This window comes from Chlorocebus sabaeus, chromosome 1 (assembly GCF_047675955.1).
Source record: "Chlorocebus sabaeus isolate Y175 chromosome 1, mChlSab1.0.hap1, whole genome shotgun sequence".
Classification (NCBI taxonomy): domain Eukaryota; kingdom Metazoa; phylum Chordata; class Mammalia; order Primates; family Cercopithecidae; genus Chlorocebus; species Chlorocebus sabaeus.
Window position 1 is genome coordinate 68,208,995 of NC_132904.1, and position 23,022 is coordinate 68,232,016.

A 23,022-nucleotide genomic window follows, 5' to 3' on the forward strand; every position below is an offset into this window, starting at 1 on the left:
TTTATCTATTGAAGTGTTTTTCTTTCTTTTATTTTTTTGAAAAGGAATCTTGCACTGTTGCCCAAGCTGGAGTGCAATGGCGTGATCTCAGCTCACTGCAACCTCCACCTCCTGGGTTCAAGTGATTCTTCTGCCTCAGCTTCCCAAGTAGCTGGGATTACAGGTGCACACCACCATGCCCAGCTAATTTTTTTTTTGTATCTTGAGCAGATACGGGGTTTCACCATGTTGGCCAGGCTGGCCTCGAATTCCTGACCTCGTGATTCACCCACCTTGGCTTCCCAATGTGCTAGGATTACAGGTGTAAGCCACCGCGCCCAGCCTGAGGTGTTTTTCATACTTCATTCATTTGAATACTCCTTCCGAACTTTGGAAGTGTCCACTTACCACTTTATTATTTATTTTGAACTTAAGGAAATTAACTTACTTTTTTTTTTTTGAGATGGAGTTTTGCTCTGTTGCCCAGGCTGGAATGCAGTGGCTCGATCTTGGCTCACTGCAAGCTCCACCTCCTGGATTCACGCCATTCTCCTGCCTCAGCCTCTTGAGTAGCTGGGACTACAGGCGCCCGCCACCATGCCCGGCTAATTTTTTTGTATTTTTAATAGAGACAGGATTTCACCATGTTAGCCAGGATAGTCTCGATCTCCTGACCTTGTGATCTGCCCACCTCGGCCTCCCAGAGTGCTGGGATTACAGGCGTGAGCCACTGCGCCTGGCTGAAATTAACTTACTTTTTAATTTAAATAGCTTTTTAAGGAAAATTATGGGCCAGACACGGTGGCTCACGCCTGTAATCCCAACACTTTGGGAGGCCGAGGCGGGTGGATCACGAGGTCAGGAGTTTGAGACCAGCCTCGCCAACATGGTGAAACCTCGTATCTACTAAAAATTCAAAAATTAACTGGGCATGGTGGTGCCTGCCTGTAATCCCAGATACTCAGGAGGCTGAGACAGGAGAATCGCTTGAACCCGGGAGGTGGAGGTTGCAGTGAGCCGAGATCGCGCCACTACATTCCAGCCTGCGTGATAGAGTGGGAGTCCGTCTCAACAAAAAGAAAAAGGAAAAGAAAATGATGTTCTACAGGAAGTGAAAAACTGGTTGTCATCTGGCATAAATAGAGTAACTGAGATAAATAGAATAGATAGATGTTTCTGTACCACTAAATTATGTCCCATACTGTCGTGATACAGGTGTCACGTTTTGAGACACCTTTGCAAATTTAAGCTACATACTTACATATTTTTCTTATTCTGTCAACAAGGTGCTAGTGTTTCTTGAGTCTTCTTTGTCAAATGAGGATATTAGTACCCTTCCCTTTGCTTTTATTACCCTTATTTGTTTTCTCATCTTTTTTTTTTTTTTGGAGACAGAGTCTTTCTCTGTCCCCTAGGCTGGAGTGCAGTTGTATAATCTCGGCTCGCTCACTGCAACCTCTGCCTCCCAGATTCAAGCAATTCTCCTGCCTCAGCTTCCTGAATAGCTGGGATTACAGGTGCCTGCCACCAGTCTTTAATGCTTGGTAGTCCTTTTCATTCCTATTTAAGATTAAAAATAGGCTGGACACAGTGGCTCATGACTGTAATCCCAGCACTTTGGGAGGCTGAGGTGGGCAGATTGCTTGAGGTCAAGTGTTTGAGACCAGCCGGCCAACATGGTAAAAGCCCATGTCAACCACAAATAGAAAAACTGGCTGGGTATGGTGGCACATGCGTGTAATCTCAGCTGCTCTGGAGGCTGAGGCGGGAGAATCACTTGAACCTAGGAGGCGGAAGTTGCACTAAGCTGACATCATGCCACTACACTCCAGCCTGGGCGACAGTGTGAAACTCTGTCTACAAAAAATATATATATATATATATATTTTTTATATATATATATATATTTTATATATATGTATTTATATTTAAAAGCTCACTGGCAACTTTTTGTATGTGAGTAGGGCTCGTTTACCAGTAGGTTTTACTTTAGAGTGAGCAATCTAGAAACCAACTATGATCAGACAGAGGGTCCTCTAAATGTTAGAATGTCAAATTCTTAGCTCTGGGATGTTATCAGTAACCACAGTAGTTGCCCTTCTCCTTTTTATGTGTTTACTTAGAGAGAGGCATACTTTGACCTGTGTATTGAGCACCAGTGATTAGGAGGATGGCAATATGTAGTTTTCTATATAAACTTCATTTATCTTTTTTTTTTGAGACAGAGTCTTGCTCTCTGTCCCAGACTGGAGTGTAGTGGTGTGATCTCGATCTTGGCTCACTGTAACCTTCACCTCCCAGGTTCAATTGATTCTGTTTCCTCAGCCTTCTGAGTAGCTGGGATTGCAGGCCCATGTCACCACGCCCGGCTATTTTTTGTATTTTCAGTAGAGATTGGGTTTCACCATATTGGCTACGCTGGTCTTGAACTCCTGACCTCCAGCAATCCTCTCGCCTCAGCCTCCCAAAGTGCTGGGATTACAGGTGTGAGCCACCACGTCTGTCTTAGACTTTCCATTAATTCTTTCCTCTTCCTGGTTTCAATTTTACTTCCTCAAACCTGGTATTCCCAAGTCCCTAGACATCTGGGATTCTCCAAGGTAGATATGCATCATTTGATCATACTGGTAGACCCTTGGACAATATGAGGGTTAGGGGTGCTGACCCCCACACAGTTGAAAATTTGCAAATAATCTTTGATTCCCAGGCTTTACTGACAGCATAAACAGTTAATACACATTATGTATATTATATGTAGTACGTACTATATTCTTACTATAAAGTAAGCTAAAGAAAGAATATATTATTAAGAAAGTCATGAGGGGGAGGAAGGGGTTGGTCTTGCTCTCTCAGGGATGGCAGAGGAGGAAATCCACATGTAAGTGGATCAACACAGTTCAAACTTGTGTTGTTCAAGGGTTAGCTGTAATTGCTGTTGAGTGTACTCTAAACTGTAGGTTTCTGTATCCTGCTTGATCAGTCCTCTGTCCACATCTTTCCCCTAGAAATTTGTCAGATTTTCTCATGTGTTCATTTGCCACCTTCCCATTTTCTGTCATTATGGGTATATATATATGCATTTTAATATTTTTTAGCCATAGATTTTATTTTATTTTTTATTTTTTTTTATTTTTTTTGAGACGGAGTTTTGCTCTGTAGCCCAGGCTGGACTGCAGTGGCCGGATCTCAGCTCACTGCAAGCTCCGCCTCCCGGGTTTACGCCATTCTCCTGCCTCAGCCTCCGGAGTAGCTGGGACTACAGGCGCCCGCCACCTCGCCCGGCTAGTTTTTTGTATTTTTAGTAGAGACGGGGTTTCACTGTGTTAGCCAGGATGGTCTCGATCTGACCTCGTGATCCGCCCGTCTCGGCCTCCCAAAGTGCTGGGATTACAGGCTTGAGCCACCGCGCCCGGCCGTAGCCATAGATTTTAATAAGGTCTTTGGAGAGAGAGGAAGTGACTTCGAGTTTTCATTGATCTCTGTGCGAACTTTATACTTAGCTTTATCATTAAAAATAGGCTGGGTGCGGTGCCTCACGCCTGTAATCCCGGCACTTTGGGAGGCCAAGGCGGGTGGATCACCTGAGGTCAGGAGTTCGACCAGACTGGCCAATATGGTGAAACCCCATCTCTACTAAAAATACAAAAATCAGCCTGGCTTGGCGGCAGGCACCTGTAATCCCAGCTACTTGCAAGGCCGAGGCAGGAGAATTGCCTTATCCGGGAGATGGAGGTTGCAGTGAGCCAAGATTGCGCCATTGCACTCCAGCCTGCACAGCGAGACTCCGTCTAAAAAAAATAATTATGTTTTTATTTTATTTTTTTCTCATTTTTCATTGGTTGTAGTAGAAGGAAGTAGTATAAATTATTGTTAATAGTGCCATTTTTACTTATATAGCTTTCTGACTAGTTTTTAATGATCCATCTCTTTTTCCAAAGTTCCTGACACAATAATTTAGTTAGTATTAAAGTTGTGTGTCTTAACATTACTGCCCATTTAAAGGTAATTGTATTTACTTTTAGAATGTACATCTTTGTACCGCGAAATCTTAGTTGAAAGTACTTTAGAACTATGTGAGTCTAGCTTGTCTTAAAAAAACCTCAGGTATGGTGGCTTCCTTATAGGCGGTACAGTCTGTTGTTCTGTTCTGGTTGTTTAGAAACCAAATCCTGCCTCCATAGAGTTTCCACCCAGTGGTTCTACTGTTATTTCTTAAAGCTAAGCAAAACCAGTCTAGTATAATGTCTTTTCTTTCTTTCTGTCTTTTTTTTTTTTTTTTTTTTTTGAGAGGAGTCTCGCTCTGTCACCCAGGCTGGAGTGCAGTGGTGCGATCTTGGCTCACTGCAGCCTCCACCTCCAGGTTCAGGCAATTCTCCTGTCTCAGCCTACTCAGGAAGACTGAGTAGACTGAGCCTACTCAGGGACTACAGGTACGCGTCACCATGCCCGGCTAATTCTTGTATTTTTGGTAGAGATCCCATTTGGCGAGGCTATTCATGAACTCCTGACCTGAAGTAATCTGCTCACGTCAACTTCCCAAAGTGCTGGGATTATAGGTGTGAGCCACCATGCCTCGCCCTAGTATAATTTATTTGTGGTAACCCACTGGCATTTTTCTGGATAAAGTATCATCAGATTCTTGTGTTTCATCAGAAGACTTGGTTTGTATACTTTTCCCAATCCCTTTAATCATTTGGTTATGATTTAGTTTTTTGTAATCTTTTCTTTCAAAATTTTTTCAGAATTTGTTCTTTGGAAAATTTTCAAATTATTTTGACCAAGCTTGAATGCAATACCAGTAGTTGCTTAAGTAGTGTTTGTTTGTTTTCTTGTTTTAGCTAATCTATCAAGATACTCTCTTACCTATGTCTTTAAATACTACAGTTAACACAAAGTTTGTATGTATTCATACAAATACACACTCATACACTTTCTTGTGTTTGGATTTGTTAAAGGAAGTTTTTGGTTTGTGTTTTTTTTTTTTGTTTTTTTTTTTGAGCACACCCAGGTAGAGTGATTTGTATTTGTTAAATGATGAGATCAACTAAGACAGGTCAGTTTCCTAAATGAGTAATTGCCTGTCCAGTAACAAAATGACCAGTGTGGTTTGCAGTTCTATAAAATGTTTCTTGAGTCTGCTTGCATAGTCCACAAAATAACAGTATGCTGTTAATCTGTAGTACTGTGTACCCCTAAAAAAATGCTTTTCTTTATTTTTTGCTCTTAAATTGGATTTAGGAACTTTCTCAATATAGATGATTTACTTTGTGCTCTTAAAATGGACATCTCTTGGTTTGAAATCCTGAGCAAACTTGTCCTGTCTTATTAGATATCAACATGAACTTATGGTATTTTAGTATTTATTGAATACATCAATTTTAAGAAACCTTTGACTAAGGTGGATATACTTCATTTTCATTAATTTATCTATAGCAGCCCATTCTGGGTTTTTTTGTTTTGTTTTTTTGTTTTGTTTTGTTTTTTAACTGCTTTTGTTCTCCATACTGCCTCTCCCCACTCCCTACAACCTTGTGAGACTTTTCAGAATGTTTTATGTCACTCCTTTACTGTGGATTATTGTATTATATTTTGGCAGTAACTTTATTTGTAAATGTTTATAAGGGAAAAAGGTAGCATTTTTGCCTGTAAAATGACTTTAGTATGATTTGAGTTTTGAGCAGTATTTTTGGAAAGAGATTTTTATCTTGCAAAGAGATTTCTCCTTCAGTCAGGGTATACTGTAGTGGTTTTGCTTTTTTTCTTATTGTTTTACTTGTTACAATGGTAGATCGTGAATAGTCTTCTTTGTTACTTATGTCTGTTCCCTACATTCTCTGCAATTGATAACAGAAGTTCTTATACTTTGAGAGAAAATTAGACTTAGTGATTTCTTTTTTCTTTCAGTTTATATTATTTGAATGTTAAATAAATGTAAATAATAAACTTAGAAGGATAACCTAACCGTTTTCTTCAGGAAGACACCTGGATTGGGGGGGCGGGGGAAACCACATTTTTTTTTGTATGCTGCCTTCCTCTGTAGCCTTAATGTACATAATATTTTTATTCTGGAAATTTTACTTAATGAATCAAAGGTAATTATTATTTTTAATAACTACATAACCTATGATGATATGTCATGATGTTTACAACTTTTTTTGTTTGTTTGAGACAGAGTCTCGCTCTTTCACCCAGGCTGGAGTGCAGTGGCGCAATCTCGGCTCACTGCAACCTCCACTTCCTGGGTTCCAGCTGGGATTATAGGTGTGCACCCCCATGCCCAGCTAATTTTTTGTGTGCCAGCTTGGTCTCGAACTCCTGACCTCAAGTGATCTGCTCGCCACGGCCTCCCAAAGTGCTGGGATTACAAACGTGAGCTACCGCACCCAGCCTACAACTATTAATGTTGGATGCATAGGTTGTTTCCATATCTTGACTGTTATATGTAATATGCACTGAATGCTTAGGAATTTTTTTTTATTTTCTTTCTAGTTTAATTAAGTCCTTGAGTTAAATTTTCATGATTAAAAGTATGAGGTTAAAAAATAGAGGCCAGGTGTGGTGGCTGACGCCTGTAATCCCAGCATTTTGGGAGGCCAAGGTGGGCAGATAGCTCAAGTTCAGGAGTTCAAGACTAGCCAAGGCAACACAGCAAAACCTCATCTCTTAAAAAAAAACCCACCCCCACACACACATAGAAAATTAGCTGTTGTTGGCATGGTGACTCACCCCTGTAGTCCCAGCTACTCGGGAGTCTGAGGTTAGAGGATCACTGGAGCCCAGAGGCAGAGGTTGCAGCAAGCCAAGATCATGCCGCTACCCTCCAGCCTGGGTGTGTGTGTGTGTGCGCGCGCACACACACACACACACAGTACTTGCCCTGTTGTATATTGTCATATTATTTCCTTTAGACAATTACATACACATACACACGCGTGCACACACACACAGTACTTGCCCTGTATACTGTCATATTATTGCCTTTAGACAAACCCGTCTATATGTCTCTAGAAGTCAAAGACTATGGCTTTTTATGCAGCTATTTCAGTGATAGGTATGCATAAAATATTTCATCAGGGTTTAAATTTTCCTTTCTTTGATTAGTAGTGACAGTGAACACTGTGTAAGTGAATTTATGTGAGTACTGTATCTTATGAAATACTTCTTCCTAAATTTGACTTATTAGCTTATTTGATTCTTGATTTTCTTTACAGTTTGCTCTACACACATTCTGCCCCAATGATACCATTGATCTGAACATTTTGAAGACCATTTCTTCAAAAAGAATACTGAGCTCTGTGTTATAAGTGCATCGTATCCTTGCATTTTATATATAATTTTGTTTTCTTTTTTTTTAAAAAGCTTTGACAGATCCAAATGCTTCTGCTGCCCAGCAGGCTGTTCTCCAGCAGCATATCAATAGTCTAACATACTCACCTTTTGGAGACTCTCCTCTCTTCCGGAATCCCATGTCAGACCCTAAGAAGAAGGAAGAGGTAAATTTAAGGATACTTCTGTAAAATATCGTATCAAAGAAAGAGAAACTGAATGTGCAGAATGTAATTTTTTGCATGTATATATTAAGGGATTAAGCAAAGCTAGGCATGATTAATTTTTTAAGACATTATTTCACTCAGCCGGGGGTAAATTATTTTTGCTGTATCTGGACGGTGTTGTAACAGTGAAATGACCACTACACTGAAGATAAGGCCCTGAAATAAGGCAGATATTAATATTCTCACTTTTAATTAAAACAATTTTTTTTTTAAGTTTTTTTCTTTCTGAGATGATGTCTTGCTGGTGTCGAACTCCTAGAAGCAAACCTCCTGCCTCAGTCTCCCAACATGCTGGGATTACAGGTATAAGACACCATGCCCAGCCCTATTGTCATTTTATAAATAAGCAAACTAAGGCTTAGAGAGGCTGACTTTCCTCAAATCATAATGCTCTTAAGTGGCATAACCAAAATCTTAACCTCTTGGTTTTTACATAGCTTTGTGTTTAATCTCTTAAAACTCTAGTGTAAAAACATGATCTTTTACTCACATGGTGTTAAAAGTGTAGTCTTTGGTCTGTTTGATCCTTGTTTTACCACTAATCATCTGTGAGACACTGGAAAATGAGAAAGTCATTTTGCCTCCGTAAATTTGTTTCTTCTGTAAAACGGGGACAGTAATAGTGTTCAGTGTTGAGAGCCAAATGAGATAATGCACACCAGGATCTTAGTAAATTGCTCAATATACAGAAACTATTTTTCAATCACTTATGTCATTACATGTATCCCTCAGCTTTTTATTTTCTGTTTTTTTGTTTTGTTTGGTTTGGTTTGGTTTGGTTTGGTTTTTGATTTGTTTTTTTTTTTTTTTTTAAGAAATGGGATCTACCCAGCGCCGTGGCTCATGCCTGTAATCCCAGCTCTTTGGGAGTCTGAGGCGGGTGGATCCCCTGAGTTCAGAAGTTCTAGACCAGCCTGGTCAACACGGTGAAACCCCGTCTCTACTAAATATGCAAAAATTATCTGGTCATGGTGGTGGGCACCTGTAATCACAGCTACTTGGGAGGCGGGATAATTGCTTGAACCTGGGAGGCAGAGGTTGCAGTGAGCCAAGATTGTGCCATTGCACTCCAGCCTGGGCAACAAGAGCAAAACTTCGTTTCAAAAAAAAGAAATGGGATCTTACTATGTTCTTAAATTTAATCCTGTAAACTAGATATGAGAAGCAAGATAAGAATATGAAAGTACCTTTTAAAGTGACATGTAAATGATTAGACGAAAATTATTTATGCAGCCTAATTTTAGGTGGCTGAATATGTGTAAGGCATTGTGTTGTTAAGTGCTGAGGATACAAAATGAAAATAAACAAGAATTTGTTAAGGTTGCTAACCAGTGACAAAGATCGGACAGACAAGCACTTAAATTTACACTGGTTCAGTAGAGTATATGTGATAATAGAAGAGTGTCTGTCAATGACGAATGGATAAACAAAATGTTTTATATCTATATGATGGAATATTCAGCCATAAATAGGAGTAAAGTACTGATACATGTTATAACATAAATTAACCTTGAAAACGTAAGTGAAGGCCGGGCACGATGGGCATGGTAGCTCATGTCTTTAATCCCAGCACTTTGGGAGGCTGAGGTGGGCAAATCACCTGAGGTCAGGAGTTCGAGACCAGCCTGACCAACATGGTGAAGCCCCATCTCTACTAAAAAGAAAAATACAAAATTAGCCAGGCATGGTGGCACATGCCCATAATCCCAGCTACTTGTGAGACTAAGGCAGGAGAATCACTTGAACCTGGGAGGTGGAGATTGCAGTGAGCCGAGATTGCACCATTGCACTCCAGCCCGGACAACAAGAGGGAAACTCCATCTCAAAACAAAAAGAAAGAAAATGTTAAGTGAAAGGAGCCAGACACAAAAAGTCACATGATTTGATTTATATGCTATACCCAGAATAGGCAAATCCATAGAGAACGAAAGCAGATTCATGGTTGCAAAGGAAAAGGGAAGAAATTGAGAGGAACTGAGTTTCTTTTTGAAGTCATCAAAGTTTTCAGGAATCAAATAGTGGTGATGGTTGCACAACCTTGTAAATATATTAAAAACTATTGAAGTAGATGCGTTAAAATGGTGAATTCTATGTCACATGAGTTTTAAGACAAATTTTAAAATATAATAGTGAAAATATCATAGATGCTTGGATGAATTTGATAAGGCTTTGTTTTCAGAAGAGGAACATTTAACTTTTTTGTATGGGTATGTAGGACTTGGCAGGTCTAGGTCAAGCATTCCAAACAAAGACAGAATTGTGAAAGATCACAACAATCTAGGAATAACAAAGATTCATTGTTAAGTGTAAACAGCTTGCACTGGGAAGAGAAGAATAAATTGTGACAGGCGAGATATGCTAGACGTTGTTATTTGAAGTGGTTATGTAATCTCATTTATACTGTTAGGAAAACAAATGTAGAACATCCTCAGGATGCTGTATGATATTGTAGAGATGCCATTTGAAGCACCCTGAAATTTAGTTGTGTGTCCTCCACTAACTTGTAGTTTCCTCAGTAATCAGAGGAAGTAACTTTATTTTTATTTCTGGTACCCAGAGTTTGACTTAATGTTTTTAATTATTAATGTGTACTAAAAGATGAATAAATACAAGCTGGTATCTGTCCTTTTTTTCCCAGAGCGATTTGGATTTCACAGAAGTTGAATATTAATTCATGACAGAGTCTCAGTTTTTCTTGAAGCATAAGATTTTTGGTTTAATTGTAAAGTAATGACTGTGGCTTAGGATTTTTTTGATACCATGTTTTCATCAAATGAACATACTGTTTTTCAAAGCAGAATAATTGCAAGATAAACTATAGAACGAAGAGAATATTAATATGTTGTATTAGTACATTTTAATTTACAAAACTTTTTTCAGATTCGTTATCTTTGGTTTTTTTTGGAGAAAGAATCTCACTCTGTCACCCAGGCTGGAGTGCAGTGGTGTGATCTCAGCTTACTGCAACCTCCACCTCCTGGGTTCAAGCGATTCCCATGCCTCAGCCTCCCCAGTAGCTGGGATTACAGGTGCACACCACCACTGTCTGGCTAACAGATTCATTCTCTTGATTAGATTTTTTAAATGTCAGACAAATCATTTTAATTAGGGGCTGGAAAGATGAGTACAAATCAATTCTAGAACGATAAAGACAGTTCTGTTAGTATTCACACATACATACAGATAGTGCATCCCAAATCCAAAATGCTCCAAAATCCAAAACTTTGAGCACTGACGTGACATTCAAAGGAAATGCTCATTGGGACATTTTGGATTTTCACATTTGGGATACTCAACTGGTAAGTGTAATGCAAATATTTCAAAATACAAAAAAATCCAAAATACTTCTAGTCCCAAGCATTTTGGATGAGGGATACTCAACATGTACAAAGTTAGGTGTTAACATCCTTGTTTTATGGGAGCAAGTGAATGGCAAAGATGAGGGTTGAAATCTGGTCTTGTGATTTTTAAGGCCAGTGCAATACATTTAAAGTAAAGTAAAAATTTCCTTGATGCTTTTGTTTTTCAGAGATTGAAACCAACAAATCCAGCAGCCCAGAAGGCTCTTACTACACCTACTCATTATAAATTGACACCCCGCCCTGCCACTAGAGTCCGGCCAAAGGCTTTACAAACAACAGGCACAGCGAAGTCACATCTTTTTGATGGGCTGGATGACGATGAACCATCCCTAGCCAATGGAGCATTCATGCCCAAGTGAGTTTATTTTTGTTAACAGAAATTAAGTATGAAATACTGATATAAACTTAAGTATGAAACAATATACAATTATTTATTTAAATATATTACAGATGTAATACAGTCCACTTTGTTTGTTTTTGTTTTTGAGACAGAGTCTTACTCTCTCGCCCAGGCTGGAGTGCAATGGCATTATTTTTGCTTACTGCAACCTTTGGCTCCTAGGTTCAAACGATTTTCCTGCCTCAGCCTCCTGAGTAGCTGGGATTACAGGTGTGTGCCATCACGCCTGGCTAATTTTGTATTTTTAGTAGAAGCGGGGTTTCACCGTGTTGGCCAGGCTGGTCTTGAAACCCTGACCTCATGTGATCTGCCGGCTGGCCTCCCAAAGTGCTGGGATTATAGTGCCAAGCCACTGTGCCCAGCCAGTCCACTTTTTTATAATTTGAAAAATACGGAACATCACAGAGAAGAATAAGAGTCCCCCGATCATTCCCAGGGATAACTCATAGTTAACATAAAAATATTTTGATAAATATGCCTCTTATTTTACATATTCATGATTTTGTTTTGGTTTTGAATAATTAGGGTTTTTTTTGTTGTTGTTTTTAAAAGTTCAGGTCTCCCAGGCTGGAATGCAGTGACTGCAGCCTCAGCCTCCACAGCTCAAGTGATCCTTCCACCTCAGCCTCCCACGTAACTGGAACTATAGGCTTGTGCCACCATGGCTAGCTATTTTTTTTATTTTTGTAGAGATAGGATCTTCCTATGTTGTTCAGTCTGGTGTTGAACTCGTGGGCTCAAGTGATCCAGCCGTCTCAGCCTCCCAGAAGTGTTGGGAATTAGAGGTGTGAGCCACCACATCTGGCCATGTTTTATGTTTTTTTTTTCTTTCCCTTTTTTTTTTTTTAAGAGACAGGGTCTCTCTTTTTTGCCCAGGCTAGAATAAAGTGGCATGATCATGGCTTACTGGGCTCAAGCAGTCCTCCCACATGAGCCTCCCAAGTAGCTAGGACTACAGGTATGCACCACCAGGCCTGGCTACTTGAAAAAAAATTTCTTTGTAGAGATGGTGTCTTGCATATGTTGCCTAGGCTGGTCTCAAACTGGTGTCAAGCAGTCCTCCCACCTTGGCCTCCCAAATTGCTGGGATTACAGGTGTGACCCACTGTGCTAAGACTACTTTTTCTTTTTTCTTAAAACTCACAATGGTCAAATAGATTAAGAAGAATCTGGGGGTTTTTTTTGTTTGTTTTTTGAGATGGAGTTTTGTTGTTATTGCCCATGTTTGAGTACAATGGCACGATCTTGGCTCACCACAACCTCTCCCTTCCGGGTTCAAGTGATTCTCCTGTATCAGCCTCCCGAGTAGCTGAGATTACAGGCATGCGCCACCATGCCTGGCTAATTTTTTTTTTTGTATTTTTAGTAGAGAGGGTTTCTCCATGTTTGTCAGGCTGGTCTCGAACTCCTGACTTTAGGTGATCCCCCGCCTCGGCCTCCCAAAGTGCTAGGTGTGAGCCACTGTGCCCAGTGTATTTTTTTTTTAATACATTATAATTTTATACAAATATAGAACCAAAAATAATTACACAGAAAAAATACAGAAGAGTATGTAGAAAAGTCATTGGTAAACACAGAAAACTACACTTAAATGATGCTTTAGAGCAAATATACCTCAAAGTGTTGATACATGCATGGAACAAAAACCTGAGGAAAATTAAAAATCAGACTATTAACATTATTTAACATCAGAAGAGAGAATGTCATGGCATGTCATTTCTTGGTTATTTTTCTAGATATACACACACAGGCTTTTTTAACAAGTACTTTTCTAGTCAGAAAAAAAGAGGTGGGTTTTTTTGGGTGGAACATTTTGTAAGCTTTGGAGAACAAACCATTTTTTTCAGTCCCAATTCTTTGTCTATGAAGGTTAATAAGTTAAAAACATTACATGCAACTTTCTTTCCCTAAAAACGTGGTAATCCAGCCGGGCGCGGTGGCTCACGCCTGTAATCCCAGCACTTTGGATGGCCGAGGTGGGCAGATCACCAGAGGTCGGGAGTTCAAGTTCAGCCTGGCTAACATGGTGAAACCCCATCTCTACTGAATATACAAAATTAGCTGGGCATAGTTGCGTGCGCCTGTAATCCAAGTTGCTTGGGAGGCTGAGGCAGGAGAACCGCTTGAACTAGGGAGGCAAGGTTGCAGTGAGCTGGGATTGCACCCCTGTACTCTAGCCTGGGTGACAGGAGGAGACTCGGCCTCCATACAAAAAAGAAAATACGGTAATCTGCTTCACAAAAGGTGGAAAGTCTAATTTTATGTGTTTCTTAGAATATCAGTAAATTATTTTGAAGGCAGGGACTGCGTATTATTTATGTCTGTCCTAGCATTTTATTTATTTATTTATTTTTGAGACAGTCTTGCTCTGTCACGCAGGCTGGAGTGCAGTGGCACGATCTCGGCTCACTGGGTTCAAGCGATTCTCCTGCTTCAACCTCCCAAGTAGCTGGGACTACAGGCGCGTGCCACCACACCCAGCTAATTTTTGTATAGAGACGGGGTTTCGCCATGTTGGCCAGGCTGGTCTTGAACTCCTCACCTCAGATAATTCACCCACCTCAGACCCCCAAAGTGCTGGGATTTCAGGTGTGAGCTACCGTGCCCGGTCTTGTCCTAGCATTTTATACCCTGTTTTTGCTCAGAGTAGGTAAAAAGGTTTATAGTAGTCTTATCATCAGGTCAGTAGCTCGAGATCAGTTTCACCAGGCCTTAGGATTTTCAGACACACAAGTAGAAAGAAAGGATTAGAGTGGGAGGACATGTATTTTGCTGTTAGTACCATCTGACCTCCTTGGCTTCACTTCTGTGGTGTTGCTGTCAAACGTCATCTTTTTTCTTTTTTTTTTGAGACAAGAGTCTCATGCCGTTGCCCAGCCTGGAGTGCAGTGGTGCAATCACATGTCACTGCACCTTTAACCCCGGGCTCAAGAGATCCTCCCACCTCAGCTGCCAAATAGCTGAGACCACAGGCCCACACCACCATGCCCAGTTAATTTTTTTCTTTTTTTCTTTTTTTTTTTGTAGATATGGGGTCTGTCTTTATTGCCCAGGGTGGTCTCCAACTCCTGGGCTCAAGCCTCAGCCTCCCAAAGTGTTAGGATTACAGGCATGAGCTACCGCACCCAGCTACCTATCAACGGCCTTAATGTAACAGAAGCATTTTACACAGTTGATCTTGTCCCTCCTCCTTGATTCACTTTCATAATTGTCTTCCAGGACCCCACAATTTCCTAGTTTTCTTCCTGCCTCACTAGTTGCTGCTTCTCAGTCCCCTTTACTGGTTGCTGTTCATTCCACCATCTGTAAATTAGAATACCCTTGGCTCAGTAGTTGATCACATTTTATCTATGCTTATTTCCAAAGTGCTTCAATTTATTCTTGTGGCTTTAAATATCATCTATAGTCTGATGATTCCCAAATTTTTATCTCCAGCCCAGACCTCTTTCCCAAACTCAAGATTCTTATATCTTACCCTACTCTACATCTTCACTTTGATGTCTAAAAGACGTTTATTTAAAATTAACATGTCCATGTCTTCCTTCTCAAACCTGTTCTACCCAAAACCTGTCTCAGATGATTGCATTTCTGTCATTCTAGTTGCTCAGGTCAGAAATTGTGGAATCTTCCTTGACTTTGTCACACATTCCTCATCTAAGTTATCAGCAAATCCCCTTGGTTCTACCCTGTAGATTACTTAGAATCTGTATAGTTCTCACCGCATTCATTGCTATTACCGTAGTGCAAGCCACCACTGTCTCTTGCCTGAATTACCGTGATACACTCTTCTGTTTTTATTGTTTTTATTTTTATTTATGTATTTATTTATTTATTTTTGAGACGGAGTCTCTTTCTCGCCCAGGCTGGAGCGCAGCGCAGTGGCCCGATCTCGGCTCACTGCAAGCTCCGCCTCCTGGGTTCACGCCATTCTCCTCCTGCCTCAGCCTCCCGAGTAGTTGGGACTTCAAGCACCCACCACCACACCCAGCTTATTTTTTTTTTTTTCAGTAGAGACAGGGTTTCACTGTGTTAACCAGGATAGTCTTGATCTCCTGACCTCAAGATCTGCCCACCTCGGCCTCCCAAAGTGCTGGAATTACAGGCGTGAGCCACCGCACCCAGCCCCACTCTTCTGTTTTTACTCTTTTTTGCATCTGATTCTAAACATTGCTACGACAGTGGTCGTTTTGAAGCATGAGTCAGATCATTTCCCTTTTCTGCTCAAAACCCTGAAGTGGTTCACATTTTTTTACTCAAATAGAGACCAAAGTGCTTACTTTGGCATATAAAGTCCTCGAAGGTAGTATTTCCCATTACTGCTCTGAACACATCTACCATTCTCTTCATTGCCTACTCCACTCTAAACTTACTGCTTCCTTGCTCCTATTAGGACAGGATGGGCATGCTATTTATTTGGGCATTTGCCCCAATTGTTCCCTTTGATATCCATTTAGCTAACCCTGTCACTCTTTTTTATTTTATTTATTTATTTTTTTTGAGATGGAGTCTTGCTCTGTTGTCCAGGCTAGAGTGCAGTGGTGCAATCTTGGCTCACTGCAAGCTCTGCCTCCCAGGTTCACGCCATTCTCCTGCCTCAGCCTCCCGGGTAGCTGGAACTACAGACACCCACCACCACACCTGGCTAATTTTTTGTGTTTTTAGTAGAGACGGGGTTTCACCACGTTAGCCAGGATGGTCTCGATCTCCTGACCTGGTGAACCGCCCGTCTCAGCTTCCCAAAGTGCTGGGATTACAAGCATGAGCCACCGTGCCTGGCCAGAACCCCGTCACTCTTTACTCACATGTCACATCAATGAAGACTACTCTGACGACCCTATTTTTGGTTTATTTTTTTGTTTTTGAGACACGGTCTTACTCTGTCACCCTGGCTGGAGTGCAGTGGCGCTGTCATAGCTCACTGCACCCTTGAATTCCTGGGCTCAAGGAATTCTTCTGACTTGGCCTCCTGAGTAGCTGGGACTACAGGTGCGTGCCACCACACCTGGCTAATTTTTGTTATTTTGTAGAGACAGGGTCTTGCTGTGTTGCCCAGACTGGTCTCAAACTCCTAGCTTCAAGTGATCCTCCCACCTCAGTTTCCTGAGTAGCTGGGACTGTAAGTGCATGCCGTTGTCCCTGGCTGATTTTTAAAAAATTTTTGTAGAGTAATGTTCCTACTTTTTAGTAGAGATGGTGTTTCACTATGTTACCCAGGCTCGTCTTGAACTCCTGGGCTCACACAATCCTCCCACCTCGGCCTCCTGAAATGCTGAAATTACAACGCAATCCACCATGCTACCTTTACTTGAAATGTTTATTTACTCTCTCTTCCTACCCCCAACCCCAGTTGCTATGTTTCAGTGCATTGCAGTTATTGTTTTCTGTGATGTTCAAATTGTCTCATATTTGGCCATTAAGGAGCCCTTTCAGATTGGCTCCTAAGTCCTTTCCACATGCCTGAGTAGTGTTTGGCAACTTTCTTGCTTGTAGGATTAACTTTGTAAAATTTTGTTCAAGAGTTTTGCCCTCTGTGTTCATTAAATTCCACATACTGCCCGCCCCCCCTCCGCCACTGGGGCTTTTTTTTTGAGATGATGTCTTCCTGTGTTGGTATAAAGATTATGCTGACCTCATGAACAAACTGGAGAGTATTTCCTCTTTCTATTTTCTAGAAATGTTTGTATAAGGTAATAATTTCTAGCTGGGTACAATGGCTCACATCTGTAATCTCAGCACTTTGAGAGACCAAAGCAGGAGGATCACTAGAGGCCAGTGAGACCAAGCTTGGCAACAAAATGAGACCCTGTCTCTGAAAACAAATTTTTTAAAAAATTAGCCAGACATGATGGCACACGCCGATAGTCCCAGCTATTTGGGAGGCTGAGGTGAGAGCATCACAGGAGCCCAGAAGTTCAAGGTTGCGGTGAGCTATGATACCACCACAGCACTCCAGCCTGTCTCAAAAAGAAAAGTTGGTAATAAAATCTGATGGTAACATCAGATGTTTGGTACTGGTAATGATACATGGGTCTGAAGTAGTATTTATAAGACTATTTGGGAAAAAAGTATTTAAGAGTTAGAGTAGTAGTCAGCTTTTTCTTTTATATTTTGAGTCACTTTTGATAAGTTATAGTTTTATAATATATATTCATTTCAATAACTAAAATTTCAAATTTATCAGCATAAAGTTGTTTAAAAATACCCTTGTCTTTTTTTTTTTTTTTTTTTTTTATCTCAGTGGCATCTATACGGACACTTACTTTTTCATTCCTAACATTGATTTTTATTGTGCCTTCTCTTTTTCTTTTTGACCAGGGATCTCCCAATATTACTGGTAATTTCAAATAACTAACTTGTGACGTTACTGATGTTCTCGCGCCTGTGATTGTTTCCTGTTTCATCAGTTTTTAATTTATTATATTTTATTAATATTTAATCTTTATCTTGTTGCTTTCTTCTTTCCGCTTTGATTTTCAGCTTTCCTTCTTTCAAATATATGCATTTAAATATGTAAATTTTCCTTTTAGTTCAACTCTGGTTTTTTATGTTTTTGTTATTAATTTCTAAATGAAAAGTAAAAAAGGATGATAGCAATAGCAATTCTTAGAAATTTGAGAGTTCCTTTAATGGCCCAGTATATTGTTAGTTTGTAAATGTTTCATGTGTACTTGAAAAGAATGTGTACTCTGTAGTGAACGAATACAGTGCTCTTACATTAGGCTAAGTTAGACCAGCCTGGGCAACCTGGCGAAACCTTGTTTCAACAAAATATTGGCCAGGCATGGTGGTGGGTGCCTATAGTCACCAGCTACTCTGGAAGTTGAGGTGGGAGAATCACCTGAGTCTGGGAAGTAAGTCAAGGCTGTAGTGAGCCATGATCAGTGATTGTACCACTACACACCAGCCTGGGTGACATAGCGAGACTCTGTCTAAAAGAAAAAAGAAAGAAACCTGAACTTTTTAGGTGTTTGTGATCGATCATTTACATCATTTGATATCCAGGATTTTTTTACATCAATACTTTCTTGTCATGTTTTTAAAAAAATCTCTCTCTGGGCAAACTGAGGAAAGTAAAAAGAAAAAACTTTTTAGTCAGCAAATATCCATTTACCTTTTTCATTCAAGACAGCATGATGAGTTCTGTGGTGAGACCGCCATACATTTGCACTGCCAAAAGAGAGAGAGCATTTAGAGAGTATACAGATGATTGAAATACAAACATAGTGTGATGAGTGAGCGAAGTGTCTGGATAAGGTGCTCGGGGCTGGGAGGAGGACAGTTTTACAAGGGGATTTTCCACTGTGACTTGAAGGTGTTTAGCTTTATTCTTCTAAAGACGATAGTGCAGTGTATTTGATGCCTTGTGTTTTGGCTATACAATCCTAGGAAGCGTTTATAAATGAAACTTGTTAGATTATTCTTAGGTGTATAAGAGTTGAGCAAAAGTGCACCATTGGACTCCAGTTTTTAAGATAATGTCTGGGACACATCTGTATGCCTGAGTAATTTTTTTCTTTTTCTTTCGGTTTCTTGTTTATAGGAAGAGCATTAAGAAGTTGGTTTTGAAGAACCTTAATAATAGCAATCTCTTTTCTCCCGTTAATCGTGATTCAGAAAATCTAGCTTCACCATCTGAATATCCAGAAAATGGAGAGAGGTACACTGAATTCTGTTTTGAGTTGTTCTTAGTAGAGAGTCAGTCTCATTTTTAAGACATTCTTAGGAGTTTATGAAAATTTTTGAAGTTTGGTGAATATTGCAGAGAAGTATTACAGCTTATGAGCACATAGAAATCAAATCATATTTTTGTGTTTTGAATTCATTAAACCTTAAAATTATTGGAGTTCTGATTCAGTGCTTCAGAACTATTTTGGTATTTGTGTATCTTGTTTTGGACAGGGTTAGCATGCATTTGACACCCTTCAGCCCTTTAAAATAAGGGATATTTTGTCTGATTATTTTCTTTCTTTCTTTCTTTCTTTTTTTTTTTTTTTTTGAGACGGAGTCTCACTCTGTCGCCTAGGCTGGAGTGCAGTGGCATGAGCCAAGATAGCCTCCCATGCTCAGGCAATTCTCCTGCCTCAGCCTCCCATGTAGCTGGAAATACAGGCACCTGCCACCATGCCTGATTAATTTTTGTATTTTCAGTAGAGACAGGGTTTCACAATGTTAGCCAAGGATGGTCTCGAACTCCTGACTTCAAGTGATCTGTCTGCTTTGGCCTCCTAAAATGTTAGTATTACATGTGTGAGCCACCGTGCCCAGTCTTATACAGTGATTCTTAATAGTTAGGTATATGTTCTTTCATTTTAGAAATTTATTTATTTATTTATTTATTTATTTATTTATTTATTTATTTATTTATTTTGAGGTGGAGTTTTGCTCTTGTTACTCAGGCTGGAGTGCAATGGCACAATCTCGGCTCACTGCATCCTCTGCCTCCCAGGTTTAAGCAATTCTCCTCCCTCAGTCTGCTGAGTAGCTGGGATTACAGGCATGCACCTCCACTCCCGGCTATTTTTTTTTTTTTTTTTGTATTTTTAGTATAAATGGGGTTTCATCATGTTGGTCAGGCTGTTCTTGAACTCCTGACTCAGGTGATCCACCCACCTCGGCCTCACAAAGTGCTGGGATTACAAGCGTGATCTACCACACCCAGCCGAAATTTACTTTTTTATAAATATATTTTATAATATAAAGATTATGCATGGGCTGGGCGCGGTGGCTCACACCTGTAATCCCAGCACTTTGGGAGGCCGAGGCAGGCTGATCACCTGAGGTCGGGAGTTTTGAGACCAGCCTGACCAACACGGAGAAACCCCATCTCTACTAAAAATACAAAATTAGCCAGGCATGGTGGCACATGCCTGTAATCCCAGCTATTCGGGAGGCTGAGGCAGGAGAATCGCTTGAACCTGGGAGGTGGAGGTTGCAGTGAGCCGAGATCGCGCCATTGCACCCAGCCTGGGTGACAAGAGTGAAAACTCTGTCTCACAAAAAAAAAAAAAAAAAGATTATGCATGAAAGATGTATTCTGTAAACTGCTTATTTCCATTTATTTTGTTAGAAATGCCTTTCCATTATCTGTATGAATATATGTGTCTTTTCTTTTTTAAATGATTGCATAAGTCATTATTGTGAATGTAAGATAACTTGACCAATTCCTTATTAGTGGTCGTTTAGATTATCTGGTATCCCTCTACTCAAAACAGTGCTTTAGTAAAAATCCTTATATGCTGGCACATGTTCTCAGGGCCTCCCGAGGGCTGTATCACGAAAAAGAAAAATAAAAAAGAAGAAACTCGTTGTATAGACACCTTTGCACTCCTGTTTTTTTTCTTTTGGATAAAATTCTAGTGTGTTTTTTTAAATTATTATTTACAAAGCATTTTCTAACATTTTGTTGATTGTAATCTTAAAAATCTAACTTTTTTTTGTTTTTAATCTTAAAATTAACCAGTTATTTGATTCCACAAAGGAGAGTATACAATAGAGACAGTAATTATCTGTTTCACAGTACTGCTATAGTAAGTATTAAGTGAATTTTTAATACATGGAACTATCCAGAACAGTGCCAGGCACTTAGTAAAGGCTCAGTATTAGTTAGCTGTTATCATTGTTATTACTACTACAAGAGGTTAAAGTATTATTTCTTTTCCTTTTCAGATTTAGTTTCCTAAGCAAACCTGTTGATGAGAATCATCAGCAGGACGGAGATGAAGATTCCCTTGTGTCACGTTTTTATACTAATCCTATTGCCAAACCTATTCCTCAAACCCCAGAAAGTGCTGGAAATAAACACAACAACAGCAACAGTGTGGATGATACCATTGTTGCATTAAACATGCGTGCTGCTTTGCGAAATGGGCTGGAAGGAAGCAGTGAAGAAACCTCTTTTCATGATGAGTCACTTCAAGATGACCGAGAAGAAATAGAAAATAATTCTTACCATATGCATCCGGCAGGTCAGGTTCAGATTGGTGTTTAATCTCTTACCAGTCATTTGAGATGACTTGCTTGTTGCAGATACTCAACATATGGAAGTCAGCTGTTTGGCATTTTAAGTGTTATTTTATGTGATCCCACATAGGAGAGCTTAAATATTTAAACAGTTTTATGCTTCAGTTGATTCCGAGTTCGCATACTCTTTCGACCTTGGAGTATTAAAACTGATACATCTTCAATTATCCTGGTGTAGCCAAAGAACCCAAATTTTATAGCCAAAGAGACTATCCTGATATTTTCCCTAGCTTTGTAAACTCAGGTAGATTGCTTATTGTGATACATCTTCAATTATCCTGGTGTAGCCTAAAGAACCCAAATGTTATAGCCAAAGAAACTATCCTGATATTTCCCATAGCTTTGTAAACTCAGGTAGATTGCTTATTGTTTTTTGTTTGTTTTTTCTTGAGACAGAGTATCACTCTGTCACCCAGTCTGGACTGCAGTGTCGCAGTCTTGGCTCACTGCAACCTCAACTTCCAGGGATCAGGACCTCTCATCTCAGCCACCCGAGCACCTGGGACTACAAGCACATGATACCACACCCTGTTAATTTTTGCATCTTTTGTTTTGCCATGTTGCCCAGGCTGGTCTCAAACTCCTGGGCTCAAGCGATCCTCCTATCTTGGCCTCCCAAAGTGCTAGGATTACAGGCACGATCCACCATGCCCAGCCCATTTTGGGTGTTTTGTGGTATTCTTGAAGTGTCTGCAAAATTTTTCTTATTGCCATTATATATATATTTGGTCACTTAGTATCATAAGGAAAGAACTTTGTACTTTGACATTAAGAATCCCAGGTTTCTGGGTGTGGTGGCTCAGCACTTTGGCAGGCTTAGGTGGGAGGATTGTTTGAACCCAGAAGTTTGAAATCAGTCTGGGCAACATAGCAAGACCTGATCTCTACAAATAATTTGAAAGTAATTAGCCAGGTGTGGTGGCGCGTACTTGTAGTCACAGCTACTACAGAAGCTGAGGTGGGAGGATTGCTTGAACCCAGGATTCAAGGTTGCAGTGAGCTATGATTATGCCACTGCACTCCAGCCTGGGTGACAGAACAAGATCCTGAAAAAAAATAATAATAATAATTCCAGGTGCTTAATCTGTATTTGTGTATGTATATCTACATGAATTTATTATGCTACTATATATCTTTTTAACATGAAGTTTTATATTAGTTCTAGTTTTCTTATTGCTGCCACCCAGTTTAGAGTTCCCTTCCAAGAAGCAAGCATACAAGTGGGTGTTGCTGGAGACTGGAATTTGATCTGATGTTGGCCTGAAATACTTTTCTCTCAGAGAGCAAGTTAGCCTTATATCTAACCGCAAGTAGGACAAGGAGTGAATAGAACAAGCAAGCATACCAGTGTTCCACTACTTTCCTTGAGTTTTTCAGTGCTCTGCTTTTTTTTATTTCGGTCTTTTTTTTTTCTATTTTAATTTTTCCTTTCTTCCTTCCTCCCTCCCCTCCTCCCTCCCTCCCGAGTTTCGCTCTTTGTTGCCCAGGCTGGAGTGCAGTGGTGCGACCTCGGCTCACTGCATTCTTTGCCTCCCAGGTTCAAGCGATTCTTCTTCCTCAACCTCCCGAGTAGCTGGGATTACAACCACCCACCACCACACTCAGCTAATTTTTGTATTTTTAGTAGAGACGGGATTTCACCATGTTGGCCAGGCAGGTCTCGAACTCCTGACCTCAGGTGATCCGCCTGCCTCGGCCTCCCAAAGTG

At 40.2% G+C, this 23,022-nt stretch overlaps 1 protein-coding gene across 3 annotated transcripts in view; it reads left to right on the forward strand.

The window, feature by feature from the left end:
* NUP98 (nucleoporin 98 and 96 precursor) overlaps window positions 1-23,022 on the forward strand; it is a 126,869-nt gene that overhangs the window by 54,358 nt on the left and 49,489 nt on the right. For all 3 annotated transcript variants that reach the window (XM_008019963.3, XM_008019966.3, XM_008019965.3), the window contains exons 13-16: window positions 7,339-7,472; window positions 11,062-11,249; window positions 18,835-18,951; window positions 20,961-21,259. In XM_008019963.3, coding sequence (XP_008018154.3) covers window positions 7,339-7,472; window positions 11,062-11,249; window positions 18,835-18,951; window positions 20,961-21,259 — 738 coding nt within the window. The remainder of the gene's footprint in view (window positions 1-7,338; window positions 7,473-11,061; window positions 11,250-18,834; window positions 18,952-20,960; window positions 21,260-23,022) is intronic.